This window comes from Schistocerca gregaria, chromosome 3 (assembly GCF_023897955.1).
Source record: "Schistocerca gregaria isolate iqSchGreg1 chromosome 3, iqSchGreg1.2, whole genome shotgun sequence".
In the NCBI taxonomy this organism is placed as follows: Eukaryota; Metazoa; Arthropoda; class Insecta; order Orthoptera; family Acrididae; genus Schistocerca; species Schistocerca gregaria.
The window spans coordinates 559730894-559757272 of NC_064922.1; the positions used below are offsets into that span (position 1 = coordinate 559730894).

General features: G+C 43.9%; 1 protein-coding gene across 1 annotated transcript in view; it reads left to right on the forward strand.

Moving 5' to 3' along the window:
- Positions 1 to 1212: 1212 nt before the first annotated feature.
- LOC126355224 (prolactin-releasing peptide receptor-like) overlaps positions 1213 to 26379 on the forward strand; it is a 377459-nt gene continuing 352292 nt past the window's right edge. Inside the window, exon 1 of the mRNA XM_050005483.1 lies at positions 1213 to 3970. Coding sequence (XP_049861440.1) covers positions 2744 to 3970 — 1227 coding nt within the window. The 5' untranslated portion in view covers positions 1213 to 2743. The remainder of the gene's footprint in view (positions 3971 to 26379) is intronic.

Genomic DNA, 26379 nt, shown 5'->3' on the forward strand with positions numbered 1-26379 from the left:
TCGAAATAGCCACGTCTGGAATCAACAAAACGCCAAAGGTACGTGTAGGCAAAAATTTCAGCACACCTTCGGCATCATTGTCTGGGCAGGTATCTGCGATGATCATGTGATTGCGTCATACATCCTTCCTCTCCATCTAATGGGTGCCAGGTAACTTAAATTCCCGCGACAACTTGTGGCGCGGATTTTAGGTGATGAGCCAATGAACACGTGTCACAAATTGTGATTGCAGCATGATGGCGAACAATACATTTTGCACTTGACACCCGAAACCATTCGGAATGTTCTCTACGGAGACAGGTGGGTCAGTGAAAGTGGACCCACATGACTGGTCACCAGAATCCCCAGATTTAGCCTCTTTGGACTTTTTTTGTAGGGCTACATGAAGAGTCTTGCTTACGAGACCCAAGCGCAGTCGGAGGAAGATTAGTTGCACAGATCATGGCTGCAGGAGCAGTGATAAACCATTCAGTACGCATGTTGGACGGACTTTATGCGAACTTATTGGCAGATACACTGTGTGCACCGAACTTGTTGGTGGTCATATTGAACAGCTGTTGTAATGTCACAGTAAACAGGAGTGAAATCTGCATATCTTGTTTTTGTTATAACATGGAAAAGAACTGTTTCCAGTCATAGGTCCCCATGTAAAGGTTGATCTACTAAGTCCCCTCTATAACCTCTAGAATAGTGTAACACGAATTGTGAAACACCTTGTATAAAATACCAATAGGGAGTTAGTTAGTCAATCAGGTCGTGACTATGAAGGCGGACGGTGTCGTTGGAAGCTCGAGGCAGCATTTCTACTTAACGAGTCGAGTAGACCGAGAGACTTTTATCCAGTGTTAGTGTCCGTCAGACAGGTGAGACGTGAAACGGCGGCCGCTCGCTCCGAGGCGTTTCACAGACAGTTGAACACGGCCGGGAGTCCTGTAGCAGACGTCGAGAATTCCGACCCCGGTGACGCAGGCGACGTGCGCGTCACGGGCGGCTCGTTTGTGCAGCGGGCCGGCGCCGTTACTCGCGCGGACGGCTGTTCAATTTGGCGCCGGCCCCACTGGCTCGCGCAGTCTTCATCAGGCGTTACGAGCGCCGCGCCACGTCTCTCCACTTTACCCTTGGCGCCGCGTCTAAGAATAAAACACGTCAACATAATTACGCGGGCAGGCGCGACAAGAGGAGTCGGCGCAGGCGCACTGGCGCCGCTGGCGGACAGTTGCCGATCGCCGCGGGCCGTGGCGGTGCCGGCGCCTTGTCTGCCGGCGGCGGCGGCGGCGTCGGCGTCGCCATCGGAACGCGTCACCACGCTGAGCGGACTCTAGTCGGCCGAGCGCGACGGCTCTAGGCGTCCGTGGGTACCGCAGCAGCGCCACTCGTCTTCCGCCTCTCAGCGGGGCAATTAGCCAACAGAATCAACAAACTGACGAATTTTTTTTTCTGCTGCATGTATCCGACAGCTGCGTCGCCAAGACAGCTGGTATGTTTGAGTGTAATAAATAAGACTGCTGACGTTCCAATGGCTGCAGCGGCTTCACTCGGCTCTCCTCCGCTTCTGATGAATCGTGTCTACGTGATAATTAGGTAGCAGGTTCAGGAAAGTAACGACACATTTTTCTCCTCTGTCGTACGAACCTTACAGTTCCATCGAAGAGACAGTTTGAAGTCTCGGAGCGAAATAAATGACGTTCTGGCTGTTGCATTATATATTATCAAAAATCAAGCGAGTTGACAGACTAATTTGGTAAACATCAATCAGTCATATACTTACATGTTGACAAAAAGGTACGTTTTGCATCTGTAGAAGTAAAAGGACGAATGAAACATATTTCGACCTGTATTTTCGGCTTACTTTATACGCTATTGACAAATGCTGGCTCATTGTATCAGGTGTTAGCTAATACAGACCTTCGTTGTCATCAGAGGACCTATCCCGGTAATTAATTCCTGGTAGAAGACGGATGTAGTAGAGAAAGTGGCAAGGGACAATACTGTTAACATTGGAGATATCATTTCTGTCAGATACGTGGCAATAATTGATCAGTGTAATCAGTTAATTACTTTGGTTTAGTGACCATTTAAGTTAAAGTTGAAATTTACTGCCCTCTATTAAATGTTGGTGTTGATACTCATTTTTATGTGGGTGGCCATTGCTTAGAAGACCTAGTGGAGGGGCGGACTCTGCCACTCCCATTGTCGTACGAAGGCACCAGAACAGTTTCAATAACTTGCTCCTCTCCGCAACTGATGAGTGTGTTACTTTCTGCATTCACGTGGATGAGCCAGGTCTAGAACTGGTACACGAGTGAACAGGATCTGTAACCTGGACTAATTTTTAATTGCAATATATGCAAGTTAATGACGATTCTTCTATGGTTTGTATCTGTGAGTTCCACTGACGACACGAATGGTGTCAGGTTAGTACGACTTTCTAGAAGAGCTTGTTAAGATACTGGGTTAAATGTTCGGGAGAGTGCTGAAAGGATATGGAAGTCAAGGGCAGTGTGTAGAATGGGCGAAATAATGGGTTAAGTTCTCTGGAGAGCGATGGAACGATATGAAAATCAGTGGCATAGAATGGGCCATATCAGCAAAACGGATCTCTTGTAGCCGTCTTCTACTGGTAGTAGGCACCAATGCACAGTGATTAGGTAATTCGGCGTGTGAGTTCTGTCGAAGGAGTTTGAAGCGAGATAACTTCGCGGACGTTGATTTTTGTGTCGAGGAAACAGAGGTGACGGTCAAGATGGAGGACGCCTTGTTCGACAAACACGACCAGTTTGGAGACGCCGACAGTGAGAACGTTTCGGCGGCAGGGAACGGCACGTGGGCGTACCTGCGGCACGACGTGATGCAGACGCGCGCCGTGCAGGCCGTGTTCGGGGTGGTGTACTGCGCCATCTTCGCGCTGGGCACTCCGGGGAACCTGCTGGTGTGCTACACGGTGTACCGCAACCGCGCCATGCGCACCGTCACCAACCTGTACATCTGCGCGCTGGCGCTCGCCGACGTGCTGCTGTGCTTGCTGTGCCTGCCCTTCACGCCGCTCTACACCTTCCTGGGCGGCTGGGTGTTCGGCGGCGCGCTCTGCCACGCCGTCGCCTTCTCGCAGTGCTTCAGCGTCTACGTGACGGCGCTGACGCTGACCGCGATCGCCGTCGACCGCTTCTACGTGATCGTGCACCCGTTCCGGCCGCGCATGCCGCCGTCGCACTGCCTCGCGGTGGAGGGCGGCGTGGTGGCGTTCTCGCTGCTGGCCACGCTGCCGTACGGCGTGTACATGGCCACCGGCGAGGTGGAGGGCGTCAGCGTGTGCAACGAGGCGTGGCCGTCGGAGGCGGGCCGGCGCGCCTTCCTGCTGGCCACGTTCTGCCTGCAGTTCGTGCTGCCGCTGTCGGTGATCGCCTGCTGCTACGGCCTCATCGCGCTCTGCCTGGCCCGCCAGAGCCGCGCGCGGCCCGGCGCCAAGAGCTCGCGCCGCGAGGCCACCGAGCGCGACCGCAAGCGCCGCACCAACCGGCTGCTCGTCGCCATGGTGCTGGTGTTCGCCGCCTGCTGGCTGCCGCTCAACGCCGTCAACATGGTCGCCGACCTGGACGAGGGCGCGGAGCGCTGGCGCTACTTCACGCTCTGCTTCTTCCTGGCGCACGCGCTCGCCATGAGCTCGGTCTGCTACAACCCGCTGCTGTACGCCTGGCTCAACGACAACTTCCGCAAGGAGCTGAAGCAGCTGGTGCCGTGCTGCCGCAGGCGCGTGGCCGCCGCCTCCTGCGGCACTACCTCGACGGCGGGCCAGTCGGCGCAGACGCTGCTGCAGACTTCCGCCTGCCCCGGCCAACACCTGCCGGACGTCGTCACCGCAGACGCCGAGGCGCCCGCTCCGGCGCCCGCTGCCGTCTACACCGTCGCCGACGACCAAGTGCACCTCTCTGGCGTCAGCTCCGGCGGCACCGAAGAAATATCCTGCTCTTAGGTGAGAAACCTTAATTTTCCGTGCTGCCTCAGGCCAAATATCTGTTTATTTATAATGTCGGTCATAAAATCCACTACAGCTGTAAAAATTATTTATTTCTAAAAAGAAGAGCACTGCCCGGTTTCGCGACGTATGTCCCATCTTCAGGTGTGCATTAAAATGTGAGTCCACAAACGATACATAACTAAAGTTAAAATAGATTAAAATATTTCAAAGTAGTGCGTGTCTGGTACATGGCATCCTGTGATGTAACGTATCACGAACGCATTTTCACAAATTCTAGCCTTACTTACACTACTGACCATTAAAAATTGCTACACCATGAAGACGACGTGCTACAGACGCGAAATTTAACCGATAGGAAGAAGATGCTGTGACATTCAAATGATTAGCTTTTCAGAGTATTCACACAAGGCTGGCGCCGGTGGTGAAAGCTACAATGTCCTGACATGAGGAAACTGTACAACCTATCTCTCATACACAAACAAAATTCGAGGGGCGTTGCCTGGTGCAACGTTGTTGCGACGCCTCGTGTAAGGAGGAGAAATCCGTACCATCACGTTTCCGACTTTGATAAAGGTCGGATTGTAGCACATAGCGATTGCGGTTTATCGTATCGCGACATTGCTGCTCGCGTTGGTCGAGATCCAATGACTGTTAGCAGAGTAAGGAGTCGGTGGGTTCAGGAGGCTAATACGGAACCCAGTGCTGGATCCCAACGGCCTCGTATCACTAGCAGTCGAGATGACAGGCATCTTATCCGAGACTGTAGCGGATCGCGCAGCCACGTCTCGATCCCTGAGTCAACAGATCGGGACGTATGCAAGACAACAACCATCTGCGCAAGCGTTTGCAGTAGCATGGACTATCAGCTCGGAGACGATGGCTGTGGTTACCCTTGACACTGCGTCACAGATAGGAGCGCCTGCGATGGTGTACTCAACGACGAACCTGGGTGCACGAATGGAAAAACGTCATTTTTGGATGAATCGAGGCTCTATTTACAGCACCATGATTGTCGCTCCCGTGTTTGGCGACATCGCGGTGAACACACATTGGAAGCGTGTATTCGTCAACGCCATACTGGCGTATCACCCGGCGTGACGGTATGGGGTGCCATTGGTTACACGCCTCCGTCACTTCTTGTTCTCATTGACGGCACTTTGAACAGTGGTCGTTAGATTTCAGATGTGCTACGACCCGTGGCTCTACCCTTTATTCGATCCCTGCGAAACCCTACATTTCATCAGGATAATGCACGACCGTATGTTACAGGTCCTGTACGGGTCTTTCTGGATACAGAAAATGTTCGACTGCTGCCCTGGCCAACACATTCTCCAGATCTCTCACCAAGTGAAAACGTCTGGTCAATGGTGGCCGAGCAACTGGCTCGTCACAATATGCGTCACTGGTCTTGATGAATTGTGGTATCGTGTTGAAGCTAAATGGGCAGCTGTACCTGTACACGCCATCCAAGCTCTATTTGATTCAATGCCCAGGCGTATCAAGGCCGTTATTATGGCCAGAGGTGGTTGTTCTGGGTAGTGATTTCTCAGGATTTATGCACCCAAATTGCGTGAAAATGTAATCACATGTAAGTTCTAGCATAATATGTCCAATGAATACCCATTTATCATCGGCATTTCTTCTTGGTGCAGTAATTTTAATTGCCAGTAGTGTATATAACTTTTGTGGACGCACATTTTAACATGCACGTGGAGTGGAACGTATGTCCCAAAGCCGGGTAGTGCTTTCCTTTTTAGAAATAAATAATTTTTACAACTGTAGCGGATTTTGCCATTGACACTGAATAACAGCTGTGGATGTCCCGTGAAGAGAAACGTAAGTACTGATAACGTTAACGTATTGGCTGTTGGCTACTGTAGTGAGAACCTCAGACCACATTTAATGATTTTTTCACGTTTCGCTAGCACTAGTGACTGGTATTGTCAAAGATACACTCTGAGTTGCTGGTGCGTACTGCCTACGGACTGAGAGCAGTAACAACAGAAGAATCGTTAAATAATCATCGTAAATTCTGTTTGTAAATAAAAACCGTCTTTTCTCGATACAGTGTCTTTTATTTTTTCCAGATGCGTTTCGGCTTTAGTTTAAGGCATCTTCAGCGGAATCTAGGAGGGTAGAAATTTTTTTTGATACGCGATATTTGTATGTTATAAAACAGTTGACGCCTTGCTTTTTTCATAAATAAGTGATTACTTCGAGTTTTCCGAGTTTTTGGTTGTCATGTGCTTTTCCCCTCATCTCTTCACATGCTGGAGGTCGCACTGTAACTTCATTTTGGAAAGATAACCAGGTGTTCATGTTACGACCTTTCTACAATCTTCATGTTCTTTGCGACAATTACTGTTGGAGCACTGGTATTCTTCTGTCATTAGTTGTAATTATTTTACCGAAAACTGCGATCTACGAAAAGTGACAGAAGACTAATAGTCGTTTAAATGCATTAATCGACACTGATCCGGGCCAGTGTACTCTAGAACTGGCAAAGGTCACGAATTGTGACCATTCCACCATCGTGCTGCACTTTCGTGCATTGGAAAGGTTCAAAAATCGAGGTGTATGGGTGCATATGCTCTAAGCCAAAATCACAAAAATCGGCTGAGGGCTTTATGTGCATTTCTGCTTGCTCGTCTTCAATAGGCTCGTGAACAGAACCGATCACTCCTATCCTGTATAGTTACTGATGAGGAGAAATGGTCTCTTTACGGAAAAGAAAGGAATGGTTGAGCCCAAAAGTCAGCAACCCGCAGTACAAAAGACTTGCGCACGTCCACGATACATAATGTCATGCATCTGACAGTCTGGTGCACTACGAACTGATACCCCGAAATGTAGCCATCACTTCTGACGTTTACTGCCGACGACTGAGAGGTCTTGCAGGCACAGTCCTAGAACAGCGACCAGGAAGAGTGCGTGATGTGAAGCTACTCGACGATAATGCCTCCTCGCAGTCTGCTAGACTGACAAAAGACACTAACAGGAGTTTGCTTAGGAAGTCTTTCCGCACCCACCTTATTAAGGTGACTTTACACCCTCAAATTTTCATCTTTCCCAATCTTTGTGGAACAACATTCAAGGAAATCCGTTCAAGGACGAAATTGCTATACGAACATGGCTCGACGAGTGCTTCACCTCAAAACCACATGATTTCCTCAGTTGCGGAATACGATTTACATAAAAGCTCTGGTTGATGGTATCGGCAGCGGCATTAGACTGTTTGACGATGATGCTGTAGTCTACAGGAAAGTAGTATCACACGAAAGTTGTGAACGAGTCAATGAGGATTTGCAGAAAATAAATGCCTGGTGTAATGACTAGCTGTTGTCTCTCAGTATTAGTGAGTGTAACCTACTGCGTATAATAAGGCGAAAATCGCCATTAATGAACGAGTACAAAATAAATTCCCAGTCTTTGGAAGCGGTACCTTCCGTCAAGTATCTGGGTGTGACTGTTCGAAATGATCTCAAATGGAATGATCAGATTACACAAGTAACGGGCAATACGAACTCTAGATTGCGGTTTATTGGTAGAATCCTGAAGCGATGCAGTCCTTCAACAAAGGAAATTGCTTGCAATACATTAATTCGTCCTGTCTTAGAGTATTGATCGTCTGTATGGGATCCTGACCAGTTGGGCCTCATTCAAGAGATTGAGAAGGTCCAAATAAGAGCAGCAAGATTCGTGACTGGTACATTTAGCCATCGCGAGAACGTTACAAAACTCATAGAAAGTTTGAAGTGGGATACACTTGCAGATAGACGACGCGCTAAACGGAAGGGGCTGCTCACTAAATTCCGAATACCGATCTTCGCCGAGAATGTAGAGTAAATATTATCACCACCAACTTTTAAATCCCTCAATGATCACCACTCAAAGATAAGGGAAATTAGAGCTCGTACTGAGGAGTTCAGACAGTCGTTTTTCCCTCGTGCGATATGCAAGTGGAACAGAGGTGGTGGGGTGGGGAGGGATATGACTTTGGCGCGAATTGTGCCCTCCGCCACACACCGCTTGGTGGCTAGCGGAGTATATATGTAGATGTAGAAAAGTTACCTTAGCTTTAAGAGACTGTTACAAGTAGCGAAGGAGAACATATCATCGATGACGAAAGTCTCTGTTTTGTGTATCTGTTATGTTTATTGAACTTGTGGGAAAATGCTACAAACTTACGGACCGACCTAAATAAACAAGGGCATCACAATATCACCTAAAGCTACTGTGAGAAGCTGGCATCCTAAAGTGTATGGGATTACTGAATAAGAACAGTAGGGCCATTTTCAGAAACTGACCAGTGTGACAGATTTATTGAGAAAAATTTCCACTGTGGCGCCGTGGAGTCCACCATCGGACTGAGGAGCATGTTTCCAGAGGCAGGGATGGGAACCCAGGTCTTCATGGGTCGAGCGCTGACTGCTAAGACAGACCAATGTCTGTCTCTGCTCTGGCCAGTCCGCCCTGCGCCCCACGTGACTGTCTGGAGCCCTCTGATAGGTTACTTAAGCGTACTTTAGAAGCGGAAATCCGTCAGCGACGCTTTACGGATGCGTCACCCCATCATTATTACCGTCTGTGTAGTAAGTGTCCACGTGAACAAGGAGTGGGTTGGCGTTGGCACCAGGTAGTATCCTGTACCTTATTAGAGCAAGTCCGGTCACCGCTCTTCACTATCCGCATTTACTCCGTACAGAGAACGCAAACTGAAAAAGTAAAAAGCTTCTCCCATTATTCTGCTGGTCACCATTCACACTATTTTAATGTGAATGTATTGACCAACAAACTGTCAATCGACCATCTTCAGGTCAGAAATACCGTTACATGAAGATTCATTGCAGTGAAGTACGTCATTTTTATGCTGCAATTGATGATAATTATGTTCTTCAAGACAAGAAACCTTCCTTTTAACGTGATATAATGATAGTCCTCACTTGCAGATAGTCAGTTGACCCAAAATGGTTGCCGCCAGTTGAGGCCGAGCGGTTCTAGGCGCTTCAGTCCGGAACCGCGCAGCTGCTACGGTCGCAGATTCGAATCCTGCCGCGGGAATGGATGTGTGTGATGTCCTTAGGTTAGTTGGGTTTAAGTAGTTCTAAGTCTAGGTGACTGATGACCTCAGATGTTAAGTCCCACAGTGCTCAGAGCCATTTGAACAATTTTTGAACCCAAAATGGTTGTCAATAAAAAGATTCGCATTGCAGCAGCGCTTGGTGGTTTCGTGACGCCGTTCTTTACACAAACGTCCGTGAAAGGTCCGGAGGCACAAACCAAAATGCAATACATTAACAAATTGCCACGAAAATCACAAAAAAATTGTACTGATCACAATGGTGTACATCGTAATGATACGGTCCTCTTGCCACTAAAATATATTAAAGAAACCAGGTAACATGCGATGGGTTTTCTGTGCTGGATAGCGTGGGTGCTGCGAGCGCCTAGCCGTGCCACTTGCAGATCAAACACCTCCGGGCCAGAACGCCGGTGAAGGTGGGTTTCCATGAGCAGCAATGACATCTGACGGTAATCCCAGGGAGTGTCTAGAAAAGGCAGCGCGCCAAATACTGTCTCAGGGTTGAAATAATTGGAGTAAAAGATCAACAGTTTAACATTTAGAAGAGGGAAATAGTTTTTCGATGAAGACAAGCCTGACTGAGGCAAGAAGGCCACGATTTGATACAAACAAATATTGGAAAGTAATAGGAAAGTTGACAGGCCGCTCTACCACTGGCTGGTACTTCTGATTTAGCGGTACGTGCCGTCTGTCCGCAGTCTTCTCTCACATGGATGGTACGCGTGGTAAAGCACACAGCTAGCGGACAACTGGTGGCTTTGACTGCTCATAAAGGCTTGGTGGACTAAAGAAGACTGAGTGGTATGCTGTTTTGGCAGTTGCTAACGATGTGGAAACTCGTTTCTGCCCGAAAAACGTAAGACTTATTTCTGTGAGAATTTCGTGAACACAATTACCTTGGGGCATGTGTTAACACCAGCAGCGTATTACAAGTACTGATGTTTCGAACACTTCGCTAACGCTTTTCTAAAGGCGTTAGTAACAGAGCTTTCTTTAACATAAGTAATCACATGTTTTATTGGAGTGCTTATACTCCCAGTATCTGGACATAACTCTAATTTTGCACAGTGCAATTTTTTCCCTGCGTGGAGTCCAATTACAATTCATTTGTGGAAGTACTGTTCATCAAACTAGAATCCTAATCTTTAATATATACTTCAACATTCATCATATAGCTTCAATTCTATTCTTACATTAATTTCTTGAAATGGTGCACGAACACCTATTTTCCTTCATCAAATGCTGGCAACTTACTATCATTTTACAATGTATCTGAGTGTGGCATTTCTATATGTCCCTTCTTTACCTGTGAGTTTGCAGTCACCAATGCAGTTCTCCGTTTCTCACAATCATTTGAGAAAGCTAAGAAAACAACATGATATGTAGGCGATTTGCACTATTCAGGGATTATATCCATCAAGAAGTCGGTGTAAATAGTTGTTGTAAATTCCAAGTTTATACATACAACAGCAGCAGCATCAACAACAAAAAGAAATTTCAAACAAGTGTGAAATAACAGAAGCTTTGAGCATAAACGTCTTCGTATTCACAGTTTGCGTGTTCGGAGAAGATAATGACTTCTCAAGCAAGAAGAGTGAAGTTTTAATATTTGTTGTAGAAACTGAAACCATCATAATGTTTAGGGTAAAATATAACATATTTCGCACGAACACGAAAGTAATACTATAGCAAGGAATAAATAATCGGATCTGTCTTAGTTGCGTCCAAAATTTTACCGTTTAGTGCAGACTACAAACGAAATACTGGACTAATTTTAAGAATATAACAGAGATCGTCTGAAGAGCATTCACCATGACACAATATTTTTTTCCTTATATGATTATGTTCATATTTTAAGTTAAAAATTGGGGCGGGCCTTTGTCACAAATGACGGATGTCAGAGTATTTCTGTGTCCCTCGTAAGCACCGTAATAATATGTCATACGTCCCATTTAAAACGAACTTGGCTTATTGATGAATTTAAATCGGGTCTTCAGCCAGCTGTACTATGTCTAAAGGGAAAATGGAATCAAATCTATTGCTGAAAAGGAAGAAATTTCTGATTTATTAATAATAATGCGGAAATCAGTGCGGCAGGATAATATTTTTGTTCAGAGAAGATTTGTCCACGGTTGGCTGCATATAAACAGGAAAGCATTTCAAATGGCTCTGAGCACTATGGGACTCAACATCTTAGGTCATAAGTCCCCTAGAACTCAGAACTACTTAAAACTAACTAACATACGGACATCACACACACCCATGCCCGAGGCAGGATTCGAACCTGCGACCGTAGCAGTCGCACGGTTCCGGACTGCGCACCTAGAACCGCGAGACCACCGCGGCCGGCAATAAACTTTTTGTTTTTATTTGTTCACAGTGAGACCGAAAAAATTAACATTTGGAGAGAGAGTACAACCCGCTCTCTATCTGAACTTTTTTTGTGCCTAGTATCATTGTCATACTTCCAAACGAAACACAGTCTAGCTCGCTCACGAAACGACCATCCCTGATACGTGAGAAAATGTTGAATTGCTGAAAGGGAATAGATTACATTAATGTGAGGAAGAAAATAGTAAAGTCCCCTCGGCAAAAAATAAGCCAAAAATATGGGAAATGCCAATAAATTTTCAAATTGAGATCACACTTGTGTTCACGATTCCTGATGAAATTATTACGCGTAAATCGTTATGCTGATGCAACGTAAATCATTGGTCCACTTGGTGGCAGTACTGAATGCATTTCCTATTTATCGATATACCAAACGACTACGGTACATATCAGCATCGTCGAAGAAATATTTCACGAAGCTCTTTGAACTGGAGCAGTGTTGATCCGTATAATTTCAATTTCCTTGATGCTCCATAGAAATCAACATTTTTTTCACTCTGTCAGATACAGAAATGTGAGTGTGTTCTGATATGCAGATGTAGATTTCGTTTGTTTGTTTATCCGATCTGGAAACTTACATTCTTGTTGTTAGTGTTTTTGGGATCGATGATGGTATAGTCCCCGAACGATCATAAGGTCGATACTTTCCATTCTGCTGAAAACTCTTTGAGAAATTCAGTATGTTTTGGAGAAGATTAACTATTGGCACATCAACTGTCACCTATTTCCAAACACAAGTATATTAATTACACCTGATTAAGAAGACGAAATGCTAATTTCTGAACAGCATCAATAAAAAATAACTCAGTGCCACTGCCCAATTTCCAACTATTTCTAAGTGGGAGATCCCCGGTTTGATTTCGAGTGACCACTGAAAATATTACTGTGATGGTAAGCACTGGAACAAGGTTCACTCAGGCTCGCGAGGTAAAATGAGATGTTGTTTCCTAAAATAAGCAGCCAAACTGGCAATTATGTGGCCGAAGTGAACTCATTTCACAAGGCGTGTATCAACCTGTAGCTCACACAAACTTTTATTTATATTGTCTAAACAAGCTGTGGTCCATCCTAGAATTATACCCATGTCTCTCCGTTTCTCCCTTCTGCGCCCTTCCACCAGTTACTTTAGTGGCTTTATTCGTTCAGAGTCCCAGTGTAGCTATTATCAGTTTGTCTCCTGTAATGGTGATTTCGCTACCACATATTAGTGCGCTTCGTTCCCTAACCCACAAATCAACCACCCATATTAGTGCAGTAACAGTATTAACAATTTTCATTCATAATGCCGTCTTATGAACCACAAAGTTGTTATTTTTTATACTCTTAAGGTAACAGTTATCACGCACACGAATTCTATTGCTTCTCGCAGTTGTTATTGTAAACTGTAAATGCTGGCTGTTACTCATTCTCACTCTACGCTCCTTTTGTCATAACGATGGAGAAAAGAATTCACTTTATGCTGCAGTCTGTCGTTGCTTCGTATAACCCGACAAAACGGACATATCTATATGTCTATAGCCAGACAGGCAGAAAACTGCAGTGTCGTTTTTCCCATGCGAAATTTTGTCACAACAAACCGGCAAAAATAGCACTTTAGAGCAGTTTACGAATTGGAAGCCTGTAACGCGGTGTATTAAGAGACGAGAATAAATAATTGAAATCATAGTAATATTCACCACGATGTATTGAAGTCGCTATGGAAAACGATGCTTTTTAAAACGAACAAAAATATCAATCCAAAACGTAGTAATTCAAATTTAAGAGTAACATCATGTACGCGGAGACTTCAGAACGTAAGTTATGCAAGTCCTTCCGCACTAGGACCGTTACACAACAAGAGTGCCGCTTTGTCATAAGAGAGCACGTGTTCCGGGCTTCTAGCAGACAGGGTTCTGCTGCGGTACGCATAACGGGTGCATCACTGTGTGCGAGTAAATGGAACAGCAAATTGAAATGTACTCCAACGCCGAAGTACGCGGTCACTACAATTTTTGTTTCACGCAGAATCACCGTGAAATCCTGCCGGTATGTGCACCAAACAAGTTGTTGCGTCCGTCCGAAGTGAAGTGGTACCATCCTTAGTCGCTCTGACGCTCCACAGTTCATTTCGCCCGTTCATTTCGACAGCGTCAATTCGCGCTCTTTGTTTCTCGTTCATTGTCCGACACTGTCAGCCATATGTCAGAAAGCTTTCAACCACAGCACGTAAAGCTACTTTCTTTGTTCACCTGGATATGTGCCGACTCCAAAAGATACCAAATAATGATCTACTAGCCACCTCCGCTCGACTTATCCTGTGGGCTGTGTCCATATGACACTGTTCGGTGTTATTTATAAGCGAACCCAGATACTTGAACCTACGCGGTCGTGCGGTAGCGTTCTCGCTTCCCACGACCGGGTTCCCAGGTTCGATTCCCGGCGGGGTCAGGGATTTTCTCTGCCTCGTGATGGCTGGGTGTTGTGTGATGTCCTTAGGGTAGTTAGGTTTAAGTAGTTCTAAGTTCTAGGGGACTGATGACCATAGATGTTAAGTCCCATAGTGCTCAGAGCCATTTGAACCATTTTTTTGGAACCTAATGTTTGAAAACTTCCACGTTTTTTACCCAGCGAAACTCAAAATCCAAATCCTCGCCATGCCTAGTTTTAACTACCAGATATTCTGTTTTATCCTCATCGACTGTTAATCCTTATTGTTTATAAGTATCCATTAACTTTCTCTTGTAGTACAAGACATCATTCTTGTCTGAAGCCACAAGTACTTGATCGTTGGCAAACAGTGATGAAAGGAAACTTACTTCCTGATCTCTCCTATCGAATTTATGCATTGTTTATCCCAGTTACCAAGGACAACTTCTAAATATAACTCAAATAAAGTTGGTGGCACAGGACATCCTCGCTTAATCCTTTACTTGTTTTTAAACTTTCCCGTATCTTACAACCAACCTTCACAACAACCTCGCATTCACCAATCTTTATCGCCAATTCTATTAAATAACCATCCACTCCCACCTTTTCCAATACTGTGCATAGTAACCTCCAAATTGTACCTATATTTATTTCAAACACAATATTTTCCCAAGTAATCAGCCTTAAAATCGAAGTTTTAAATACTTTTATTGGATAATTCGTATCCTCCTAAACTTCACATTAAATTCGCTACATTCAGAATTTAGTTTAAATAAAACTTTCGGTACTGAGTGAAATCAAAATATTGAGCTTGTCTTCTAATCGGGAGATTCGAGTCAGTTTTTTGATCAACGTCGGTTTTGAAAATGATAGCTTTCCGCCCTGTTCGTGATCATAAATGAAAGATCACATTATTAAGGGGAAAAACCTTTGGAATTTTGTGGGGCCAAGTTTGGATGAATGAGGTACAGAGAAAATAATTTTTTTGCGAAATCTGATTCATGTAGAGCTCCAAAATTTCCACTGATCATTTTTCTGTCAAATGAAGTAGCACATGTTCCAGTGAGTGAAAACGGGAATTTGACGCAAGGCAGCTCGAATTTCGAGAGGTAAAAATTCATTTAATTCATTTGAGCTACCCACCAAAAATTTCTTACGAATAAATACATACAAACTAATATTTTACGATTGTAAGATGGTCACACTACAGTATTAAATCAGAGACTCCAGAATGAAATTTTCACTCTGCAGCGGAGTGTGCGCTGAGATGAAACTTCGTGGCAGATTAAAACTGTGTCCGGACCGAGACTCGAACTCGGCGGGAACCTTTGCCTTCATCTGATCTACCCAAGCACGACTCACGGCCCTTCCTCACAGCTTTAATTCCGCCAGTACCTCGTCTCCTACCTTCCAGGTTTCACAGAAGCTCAGATGGTAGAGCACTTGCCCGCGAAAGGCAAAGATCCCGAGTTGGAGTCTCCGTCCGCCACACACTTTTAATCTGCAAGGAAGTTTTAAAACAGAGACTTTTTATTTAAAAATATGTGAGGGGGAGTGTCTATGGAGCCGCTCCTAGGCCACAGACTAGGCGGCTGCCGGTTAAATGCTGGCCCTGCCTGTTGTCCTCTCTCTCTCTCGCTCTCTCTCTAGCTCAGTGTGCTGCTTTAGACGAACACCGTACCTAGTGACGCCATCTTCATATCTCATCAGTGTGACCTACTCTGCCGTTTAGCATATCAGGGGCTGGCGATAACCCGCCGGTCGCAGTGTGTGTGTGTGTGTGTGTGTGTATGTGTGTGTGTGTGTTTGCACTTAGTGAGACAGTCACCACACATCCGATAACGGCCGTAAGCCGAGTTTCGTGTGGCCGCCTGGGACAGCCTACGCTGTTCACGAGGACGGCCAGCACACTGCCTGCAACAGCGGGCGGTTCCAGTCTCTTGTATCGGACGCGCACAGCTGCCAACACCTGTTGCTGGCAGTTGACGTGCGTTATGCAACCGCTTCCAGAACACTCGCTGGGCGGAAGAAAAAAAAACTGTACCTGTGCTTCCGCTAAATACAGACGCGAGTACAACTGTTAGTCGGTTTCATATAAAACTCTGCAAATCTGCATCAAGATTGTATTAAACTGTAGAGTGGAGATAGAAATCTCTTTCACCAGCATTGCATTGTCCGCTCATTGAATAAAAATGTATTTCAAACTGGGACCAATTTGCTGTCAAAAATGGCTCTGAGCACTAAGGGACTTAACTCTGTGGTCATCAGTCCCCTAGAACTTAGAACTACTTAAACCTAACTAACGTAAGGACATCACACACATCCATGCCCGAGGCAGGATTCGAACCTGCGACCGTAGAAGTCGCGCGGTTCCGGACTGAGCGCCTTAATCGCAATTTGTTGTCCTTATCAACATTGCAAAACACTTTTTGAGTGATGGTTTTCATTAGGCCTTGTATTAAGGCTCAAATAATTCCACTGATACCTGATGAGATAACTAAGACAGGACACCCAAAGTATTTTTATTTGTTTATTCAATCTGATCTGATAGTTACAGTACCTTTTCTAAGTGGGCTACATCTGTGTTGGCAGCGCTTTGCATTGGATCTCTGACTGCGCTTTCTTTGTAAGAGACTCTGTGGCTGGTTGGACTCGTTGGAAGTTAATCGCCAGTAGTGTTGACAGTTGGAAGTTAGTCACCAGCAGTGATGGAAGTACCGGGTGATCAAAAAGTCAGTATAAATTTGAAAACTTAATAAACTACGGAATAATGGAGATAGAGAGGTAATAATTGACACACATGCTTGGAATGAAATGGTGTCTTAATAGAACCAGGCGCTCCACCCCATATTGCTAGACGCGTGATAGATCTCTTGCGCGCGTCGTTTGGTGATGATCGTGTGCTCAGCCGCCACTTTCGTCATGCTTGGCCTCCCAGGTCCCTAGACCTCAGTCCGTGCGATTATTGGCTTTGGGGTTACCTGAAGTACAAGTGTATCGTGATCGACCGACATCTCTAGGGATGCTGAAAGGCAACATCCGACGCCAATGCCTCACCATAACTCCGGATATGCTTTACAATGCTGTTCACAACATTATTCCTCGGCTACAGCTATTGTTGAAGAATTATGGTGGACACGTTGAGCATTTCCTGTAAAGAGCATTATCTTTGCTTTATCTTACATTGTTATTCTAATTATTGCTATTCTGATCAGAGGAAGCGCCATCTGTCGGACAATTTTTGAACCTTTGTATTTATTGGTTCAAATAAAACCACATGTCATTCCAAGCATGTGTGTCAATTTGTACATTATTACGTGATTTATTCAGTTTTCAAATTTATGCTGACTTTTTCATCACCGTATACTGTTGGGCAGTTGGAGGTGAACGCCCAGCAGTGATGGATGTTAGATGTGAGAAGTTAGCACTGATGGAGGGTAGAGGTCTGAAGTGTTAGTGTACGCTAACGACCTGTACATGTTCGACTTGTAGACTGAATATTATTCATGATCAAATTCCTTTGTACTAGATGTCAATGATGAGTTATGTTTGTGTTTGAACTGGGTGTCACATTATTAAGGTAAATATGACATTATTTGGTTTTCTACAAAATCTTTCCTTTGATAACCACATGACCATTAGTAGTTAGTGGACTTGGCAGTTATAATCTTTTATTTAGCTTGCAGTATTGACGCTCGCTGTATTGCAGTAGTTCGCGTAATCAAAATTTTTATGAGGTAAGTGCTTAATGAAATGTATAGGTTATTCTTAAGATTTCGCTTTAGTCGGGGCCATTCTTTTCAATCAATTATTTGAAGTCAGGCTTTTTTGAGCAGTCAGATTGCGTTGCGCTAGAATACTGTTGGTCAGTGTTGACATGATAAGAATAAGTAAAGGGAAAGTAGGTTCACTTGCATTCAGTTTCACTCAGCAGTTTAAGTAAGACATTTAATAAAGAGGTTTCACATTTCCGTATCATAATTACCCAAGAAATAATGTTTTAAAGTGAGACAATGTGAGTAAATCATATTGACACTGATTGAAGGTTTAAAGTCTTGGGCCGTTCACTTATTTAATAAAATGGAACATCTCCAGCCGTCCTCTCGCTATTGTTTATTGTATAGCTACCAGTGATTCAATACGCCATCTTCAGGCCTCCTGAACATCAATTACGGCCTGAATATGGTGTACTGAATCACCGAAACTGATAGCTATATAATAACGAACTATCTCCGTAAACTACTTCTTGATCACACAAATTTTACATATCACTATTACCGGTTTCAACTACTGCCATCTTTAGATCATCAAATAAAGTTATGGGTGTATCAACTTCAACATCCGTACGTGTAGGTACTTTCTATGATCACAGATACAGATTTTGAACACTGTATGCAAAACACTCAACAAGGTGCGACGAATTGATATTGTGGTGCCGTACTGTGCTGCGGACGCATCTCTGCGTCTTACCGAACCAAGGATTTTTTTATAGGGACTCCTTGTGAAGAACATGGAGATATCGGACGTCTGAGAGGAGGAGAGAGATTTTAATGTTGTGAGACGCCATTACGATATATAGTAAATATTCAAATAGGTTTTTTGCACAAAATAAAATTCAATAACTAACTTCAAGTATTCAAGGTATGTATATTTCCATACCGAAATTAGTTAATTATCACGGTACCGACGTAGATCGCTCGGAGTTGAGGTTTGGAACGATAGTGCGAACCTGCATTTTCCACGGTCATAATTCGTCAAAAGATTATGTCTGAATTAATAAACTTTAACTTGCTAAATTGTGGACCTATCATCGAGACTTATCAAACGACATAGCCTAGCACACAGTTGTGCCGAATGATCTGCGTAGCGAGTAAAAGTTTTAGAGATTGTAGGTGGAGCAGATAACGACAAGGAATTTCCTCGAGGTCGCTGCTGCGGAATATATCTCTTGCTCTCCTGTGGTATTTGAAACGAAGTACTTATATTTTTCAAGTTTTCAGGAGAGTAAAGATAAAATGAGATAAGGAACTAAGGTAAACCATCAAAACCAATAACTAAACCAATAATTAAAATAAAAGCACACATAAAATATTCATTTAGAATAATAAATAAATAAAGAATATTTTTAATTAACTAACCAAGAATAATAATACATTACAAGCTTCATCAGAAAATTTTATGATCTGAAGATGGCAGTAGCCTAAACTGATATTAGTGAAATGTAAAATTTGTGTGATCAAGACGGACCTTTACAAATAAAGTGGCGCAATATGATCACAGACTGATTTACAGATTTTATATCTTCAGTTGACATATGTTAAATGACATCGTAAGGACGGCTGTAGGTGTTCCAATTTATTAAAAGAACTAATAAAGTTAATATTGGCAGTAATTCTACAAGTAATGCTGCTGCCAATAATAATAATAATAATAATAGTAATAATAATAATAATAATAATAATAATAGCATATATAAAAAGAATTTATAGGCGTACAAAATACGTGTTTTCTGATATGGCGAGTTCTGGGAAAATGAAGTTTAGGGACACTGAATCACCTAAGAACGCTGGGAAATGAGGGACCTAGCTGTGAAGAAGGCTCTACTTGAGTGACGAGTGCGTACAAGGACAGCTGTAATCATTAGTGTTGCCTCGTATGCTGCCCCCTTTTCAGCTAAAATGTAATATCCATACTCCAAATAAAAGTAAACAGTGCCAAAATTCCGGCAACATCGATGTTCGTCATGCGACAATACAAGAATACGAGCTCATTGACACAGATCAATCATTATGAAACGTGTAATATGAGAGGAAAATGCCTGGATCAACTGATCGTAGACCACCATACTTGTTTCCCACTGACTGTAAGATACCGTACAGACTGGACGTCATTGGCAAGATAAAGAACGCACACCTATTACCAGACGCCAATCCAGTTTTCCCTCAACATTCGGTGGCCTGTTCTTCTGAAGAAAGTCTTTGCGGACATCAAGCGTGTTGGTAGTATCGCAATATGGACATGGTTGGTGGAAAAAATGACGGAAGTAAAAGAAGGGCGACAGGACATCCGATAGCTAGATGGAGACTGAAAGAGAGCATGGTGCAAAGGTCTACAGCAACAGGCGGGCAAGGCATTTGGGGCAAAGGCGCCATAGCACCATTTGAGAGCTGACCAAGGGCTATTGCTCTGTCAGGGGCATAATACAGGCAAAAACCGCCCCTGTGCCGCGGGAGAGTGAGGGTCTCATACCTTATCTTGAACAGCAACACGTATGAACCCTATACCTCTAACATGCGACGGGCCATGGGTGGCAGACTGGGGAGTGTCTGTGCCATAGGATACGTGACGCCAAATACGCATTTATACATTGTATATGTTGCAGAAGATTGAGGGATCGTAAACGACGATCCAGGAGCCCATCTCCCTCATTGGGAAACTAGGCACTGACAGTTGTGGGCAACCGTGCGGCCAGATCACTCGTGAAATCGACTCCTAAGCATGGGATGGCAGCACCTACAAGCTATGGAGCAGCATTGTCCGCACCTACAGCCATAGCGCTCGATTTGCAGGCCTTAAGATGGCTATTAGAAGCTTCGCTGTAGGTCGTAACCCACGCACAGCACTGCTACGAAGAATGAGGACGAGATCGTTCGCATAAGCAGTGCAGCAAAATACACGGCCATAGAGATACAGCTAATGTTGTGTACATCTCTTTAGATTTCTGTCTATTTTATGATCAATCAGTGTAATAAGTGCATATTAAAAATAACTTACGGGAATGCAGATTTGACATCGTCGACAAACGTAGATATGTCGGCAGGAGCACACCCTGCCGTTTTTCAAGTAAAACGGCAGCTAGGAAGCGCCGCACAAGTGAATTTAAAATCTCAGTTTTCGGAAAAACTTTGTTAAGACAACACACCACACACACACACACACACACACACACACACACACACACACACACACACACTGCAAACATTAGCTCCACCGCACAGAATGATGCCAGAGTGAAAATAACAACGTGTGAGGTAGCATTAACTGTGTCCGTCTGCTGGATTCTACGCAAATTTAAGCAAAAACAACCACTTCCTAATTTAATCTCAACTGCTACCATGATAACACTATGCCAATGGCTGGAAGTGCTTGCCACAATCTCCATTTTGCTATGTTCCATAGGATAACCAGTACCAAGACATTTTTCTGCAATGGCGGATTTTCTCGGCTGCTGTAAGCGTGTGTGACGTCTACGCTCAGCACACAGGTCCTCAACAGTCCTTATAGTCGCAACAATATATGCAATGCTACGAATTTAAGGATTACGGTAGGCGCCCGCCTTAGGCAAACCAAGGTCATCCTTTACGACACCTAAAAGGACCCTGATCTTAGATGGTGGTCGAAAAACACACATCATTTCATATTTCCGCAATATACGACCAATACTTCTCGAAATGCTCTGTATGTAAGGTAAAAATATCACTCGGTGCGCACTTGGCTGACTGCGCAACGCAAGGTGGCTTCGAGATGTGCTAACTCAGCTGACAAACTCTCAGGGCCAGAGATGACATGGTCCCTGTGAACCAAGATACGATTTACCTCTTCACTTTGAGCCGGATGGTGACAAGTCAGCCTGCAGGCACAAGTTAGCGTCAGCAGGCTTTCTATAAGCAGCACGTCTCAAGATACCATCCACCTTCCTCCAAACCTACACATCCAGGGAGGATAGACAGCCGTCCCTGTCCACCTTCACCGTGAAACGAATATTCGGGTGGAATGAATTCAGGTGTTCTAAAAAGTCGTTCAAATTCCCGCTGATAACAGGCCAAAATACTAAAGTATCGTCTACATATCCGTAAAAAAGCTGTCTACTCCAAGGCGCATTTCTCAAAATATTCCATAAACAAACTGCCAATGATGGGTGACAAAGGGCTTCCCATAGCAACTCCATCTGCCTGCTCGTAGTACTGGTCTCATCAAACAGAGGCCTTAATTTGAGGAAGTAATTTCTGTGTAGAGCATTGGAGTACAGCATCGTATGGTAGTGAAACATGGACTGTTGGAAAACTGCGGAAACAAGAGAATCGAAGCATTTGAGATGTGATGCTACAAAAGAATGTTGAAAAGTAGGTGGACTAATAAGATAATTAATGACGAGGTTCTGCGCAGAATCGGCAATAAAAGAAATACATGTAAAACACTGATAAGAAGAAGGAACCTGGAATAGCTTCCATGGTACTAGAGGGATCTGTAGGGAATAAAACTTGTAGAGAAAGGTAGAGATTGGTTGGAATACATCTGAGATGAAGAGGTCTGCACTGGAGAGAATTTAGTGGCGGGCCACATCAAACCAGTCAGAAGACTGACTACTAAACAAAAATATCTGTATCCACAAGGCATGTGGCTTTTAATTGAAAAAGTACCATTGAGATCTCTCCATTGGCAAAAGATCCCCAATGAGTTCCCCATTCGGATCTCTGGGAGAGAACTTTAAGAGATAGATGGAACTATCAAGAATGGGTTAACATTCTACGAGTTTGAGCTTCGAATGTCAGAAATTCTAACCTAGGAGGAAAGCTAAAAAATATGTAAAGGGTAATGCAAAGGTTAAACATAGATATAGTGGATGTCAATGAATTGAAATGCAAAGAAGATAAGGATTTAAGGTCAGACGAATATAGGGTAATATCAACGGCAGCAGAAAATAGTAGAGCGGGAGTATTATTCGTTATGAACTGGAAAGTAGTGCAGGGATTGAGCCCCTGTGAACAGTTCGGCGGTAGGGTTGTTCTCATCAGAATCGATAGCAAACCAACGCCAAAGCAGTACTTCAGGTATACATGCCAAGGTCGCAAGAAGAAGATGAAGGGATAGAGAAAGTGTAAGGGGATACTGGATGGGTAATTAACCGCTTAAAAGAAGATGAAAATGAACTAATAATGGAAGATTGGAACGTGGTTGTCGGGGAAGGAACAGAAGGAAATAGTAAAGGAGAATATGTGCTTGGCAGTAGGAACGAGAGAGGAGAGAGATATTAACAACGATTTCTCTGCCAGATAATCACAAGAGGAGGAAGTATACTTGGTAAAGAACTGTAGTTGCGGGAAAATTTCAACTGGGCTACATCATGGTAAGACAGTGATTTCGAAACCATGGAGCAGATATACATTCAGATCACAGTTTAGTAATTACGAAGAGCAGACAGAAGTTTAAGAGAATCGTACGGAAGAATCAGCGTGCGGAAATATGGGATACTGAAATAACGAGGAAAAATGAGACGTTTTTGAAGTTCGCTAAGGCTGTCTATACTGCCATAAGGAATATCGTAGTAGGCAGCTCGGTAGAAAAGGAGTAGACATCTCTAAAAAGAGCAAACGCAGTTTTTGGACAGTCAAACATAAGCACAAGGAATGCAACTGCAAAGAAACCTTGGGTAATAGCAGGAGTACTTTAGATGATAGAAGAAAGAAGGAAGTACCAAAGTGTTCAGTGAAAGACAGGAATACAGCCATATTAGTCCCTCAGGAATGAAATAAACAGGAAGTGCAGGGCAGCTAAGAGTAAATAGCTATGAGAAACATGTAAAGGAAGTGAAAAGAAAATGATTGTCGAAAGGAGTGACACAATATAGAAAAGTCACAGCTATCTTCGATAAAATTTCAGTAAAAGCAAGAGTGATAGCATACAATATGTTCAAGCACCAAGAGAGAAAATAATATTGGAAGACCAAGAACGAACAGCTGGGACTAGGAAGGGTGTTAGACAGGGATACAGTCTTTCACCCACACAGCTCAATATGTACCTCGAAGAAGGAATGACAGAAATAAAAGAGAGGTTCAAAAGGGAGATTAAAATTCAGTGTGAAAGGATATCGAAGTTAGGATTCGCTGATGAGATTGCTATACTCATTGAAAGTGAAGAAGAATTACAGGCCCTGTTGAATGGAAAGGACATTCTGATGAGTACTGAATATGGACTGAGAATAAGCCGGAAAAAGGAGATGTTGCATGAATGAGAATAGCGAAACTCTAACATCAAAACTAGTAATCAGGAAGGAGACGAAGTTAAGGAGTATTTACTACTGAATCAAAGTAACCCATAGTGGACAAGTAAAGTAGACTAGCAAAGACAAAAAGTACTTTCCTGACCAAGAGAAGTTTATTGGTATCAAACATGGGTCTCAACGCCAGGGAGAAATTTATTAGAACGTACCGCTGGAGTACACCGTTGTATGGTAGTGAAGCGTAACAGAGGGAAAACCAGAACAAAGGAGAATTAATAAGGTTAGTGATTGGGAGGTTCTCCACAGAATCCACGAAGAATGGACCATTTGGAAAACACTGACTTGGAGAAGGGACAGAATGACAGGACGTTGGATAAGGAAACAGGATACAACCTCCGCCATGGTACTAGAGAGAGATATAGAAGGAAAAGATTATAGAGACAACCAGCGAATGGAATACACTCAACAAATAATTGAGGGCGTAGAATGCAAGTGCTGTTCTGAGGTGAAAAGGTTAGCGCAGGAGAAGAATTCGCTTCGGGACGCATCAAACCAGTCAGCAGACTGATGACCCCCCACCCCAGAAAAAGAAAGGGACGTGTCCGCCGGCACACCACCCACATTGGCGAGCGCAGGGCAATCTTTTCTGGCACACTGTTCCAGTATGTCTCCCGTTAACTTCGAAATACGGAGAGAAAAATGAAAAAAAGAAATTAGCACATAGCAGCATGTGACAGTAGCGTCACCAGTTTACAGGAAGTCGGTAAGGGCTATCATTATCAAATATTGGTTGTAATCTGGGTGATTGCGCGCTGTGACGTACGCTGCGTCAGAATATATATTGTACACGTTTCTAATACTTGACTTTTTGAAAGAAATTTCCGTTATTTGAAACTAAATTACCATTACTTTATTTCACACAATCATAATTTCGGCTTTATAGCAAATCTCTGTCGCAATGTTATAAGACTGAAGTGTCATAAAATGACTGACATGTCACACGTTATCATCGAAATATATGTCTGATCTCATAACCCAGACGAGATATACTCTATTTCGACGATGATATGTCATTTGGGCATGTAGGACATTTTGTGGCATTTCAACCTGCGGTTAAGAATGGCTGTAAAGCCGAAAATATGGTTGTGTCAGATAACTGAACAGTAATTTACAGTCAAGTGGCAGAACTTTCTTTGAAAGATCTAAATGACAGCAGTCGGCCACGAAAGAAAAATCATTTGTATTTGACTTCTTTTGTTAAATCTTTAACATTAGACTATACCTCTTAATGAGTAGATTCTGACAGCGTATTATATTTTTAAATCCGACAATTACCGCATGCAATATGGAAAATAAAATTTTTGCTGCACCTGGCGACCGTTAGATAGGGAACTTGTAAGTAAAATTGAGATCCTTGTTAACCAGTTTAGGTAATATAAACTACAGAACAGAATCAAAGTATAATAGGTCAAGTTAAAAAAGATCTTCAGCTGTCTGTATTTCGAATCTTATTTCACTTACAGGATTAACTTCACTGTTTCGCTACGCCTTCTTCAGGCCCTCTCACCGACGTGTCGGAAGAAATCATTCTTATGTGCAATCGAGATAGGGTCCAGCACTCACTAGCTGGTATCCGCAAACTGAAATTGATGAACAAAGCGATCGCATTTTTTTAAAAGTAATATACTCGATCTTCCGCCTTTTAGAGGTAATTTGTGACCCCAAGGTTCACACGACGGGAAGGTCACACTGCCTCTTATTTACATTTCATCCCCTTTTGATTCGACGCGCAAGTCACCGAAGTGGCGTCAGATCGAAAGACTTGCACCCGGGGGACGGTCTACCCCACGGGAGGTCCTAGTCACACGACATTCATTTTTATCCTCTTTTGATGCCTCAACGACAGAAGTCTCAACCGGGACGCATTGCATTGAAATCACGCCGTATTCTTAAGGGTTGCTAAGTAAAATATTTCAGACACGCTCACGCTCAGAACAGAAACGAAAAGACCTCAAGAGGACGTTCTTGAAAAATTCTGCCACAGCTGACACCCGCAGACCGTTTAACACATCTCTGTTGGCATCAGGGGCTGCAACCACACTGAACGTGATCGCACCTCTTTTGGAGAGTAGCTTGAGTGCAGTATTCTAGCTTGGGCCCAAAGGACCCTGTTCAAAACCATGCGGTGAAATTTGAACGCGATCTCGTGCAGAAAAGCGTGTTTATGTTTGTTCATCTACCATTTTCCGCCCCATCCCGTGGCGTGTGCACTGTGTGGATGAGGAGAGAATGTGACATGACAGGTCTATGAATGAAATGACAAAGTGTCCCTGCAAGACCTTCCAGCTCGGCAACACCCATGGTGCCATTCAACACGTTTGCGGCTTGGTTTAAAAATATCCACGTACATAAATACTCATTCACTGATCCCTGCCTGCCGGTGGGACAGGCTACCCACACTAACAACTGCTGGCCGCTTCCGAGATCAGAAGGTTATCGAAATGGTTGCCTAGCTAGCCAACA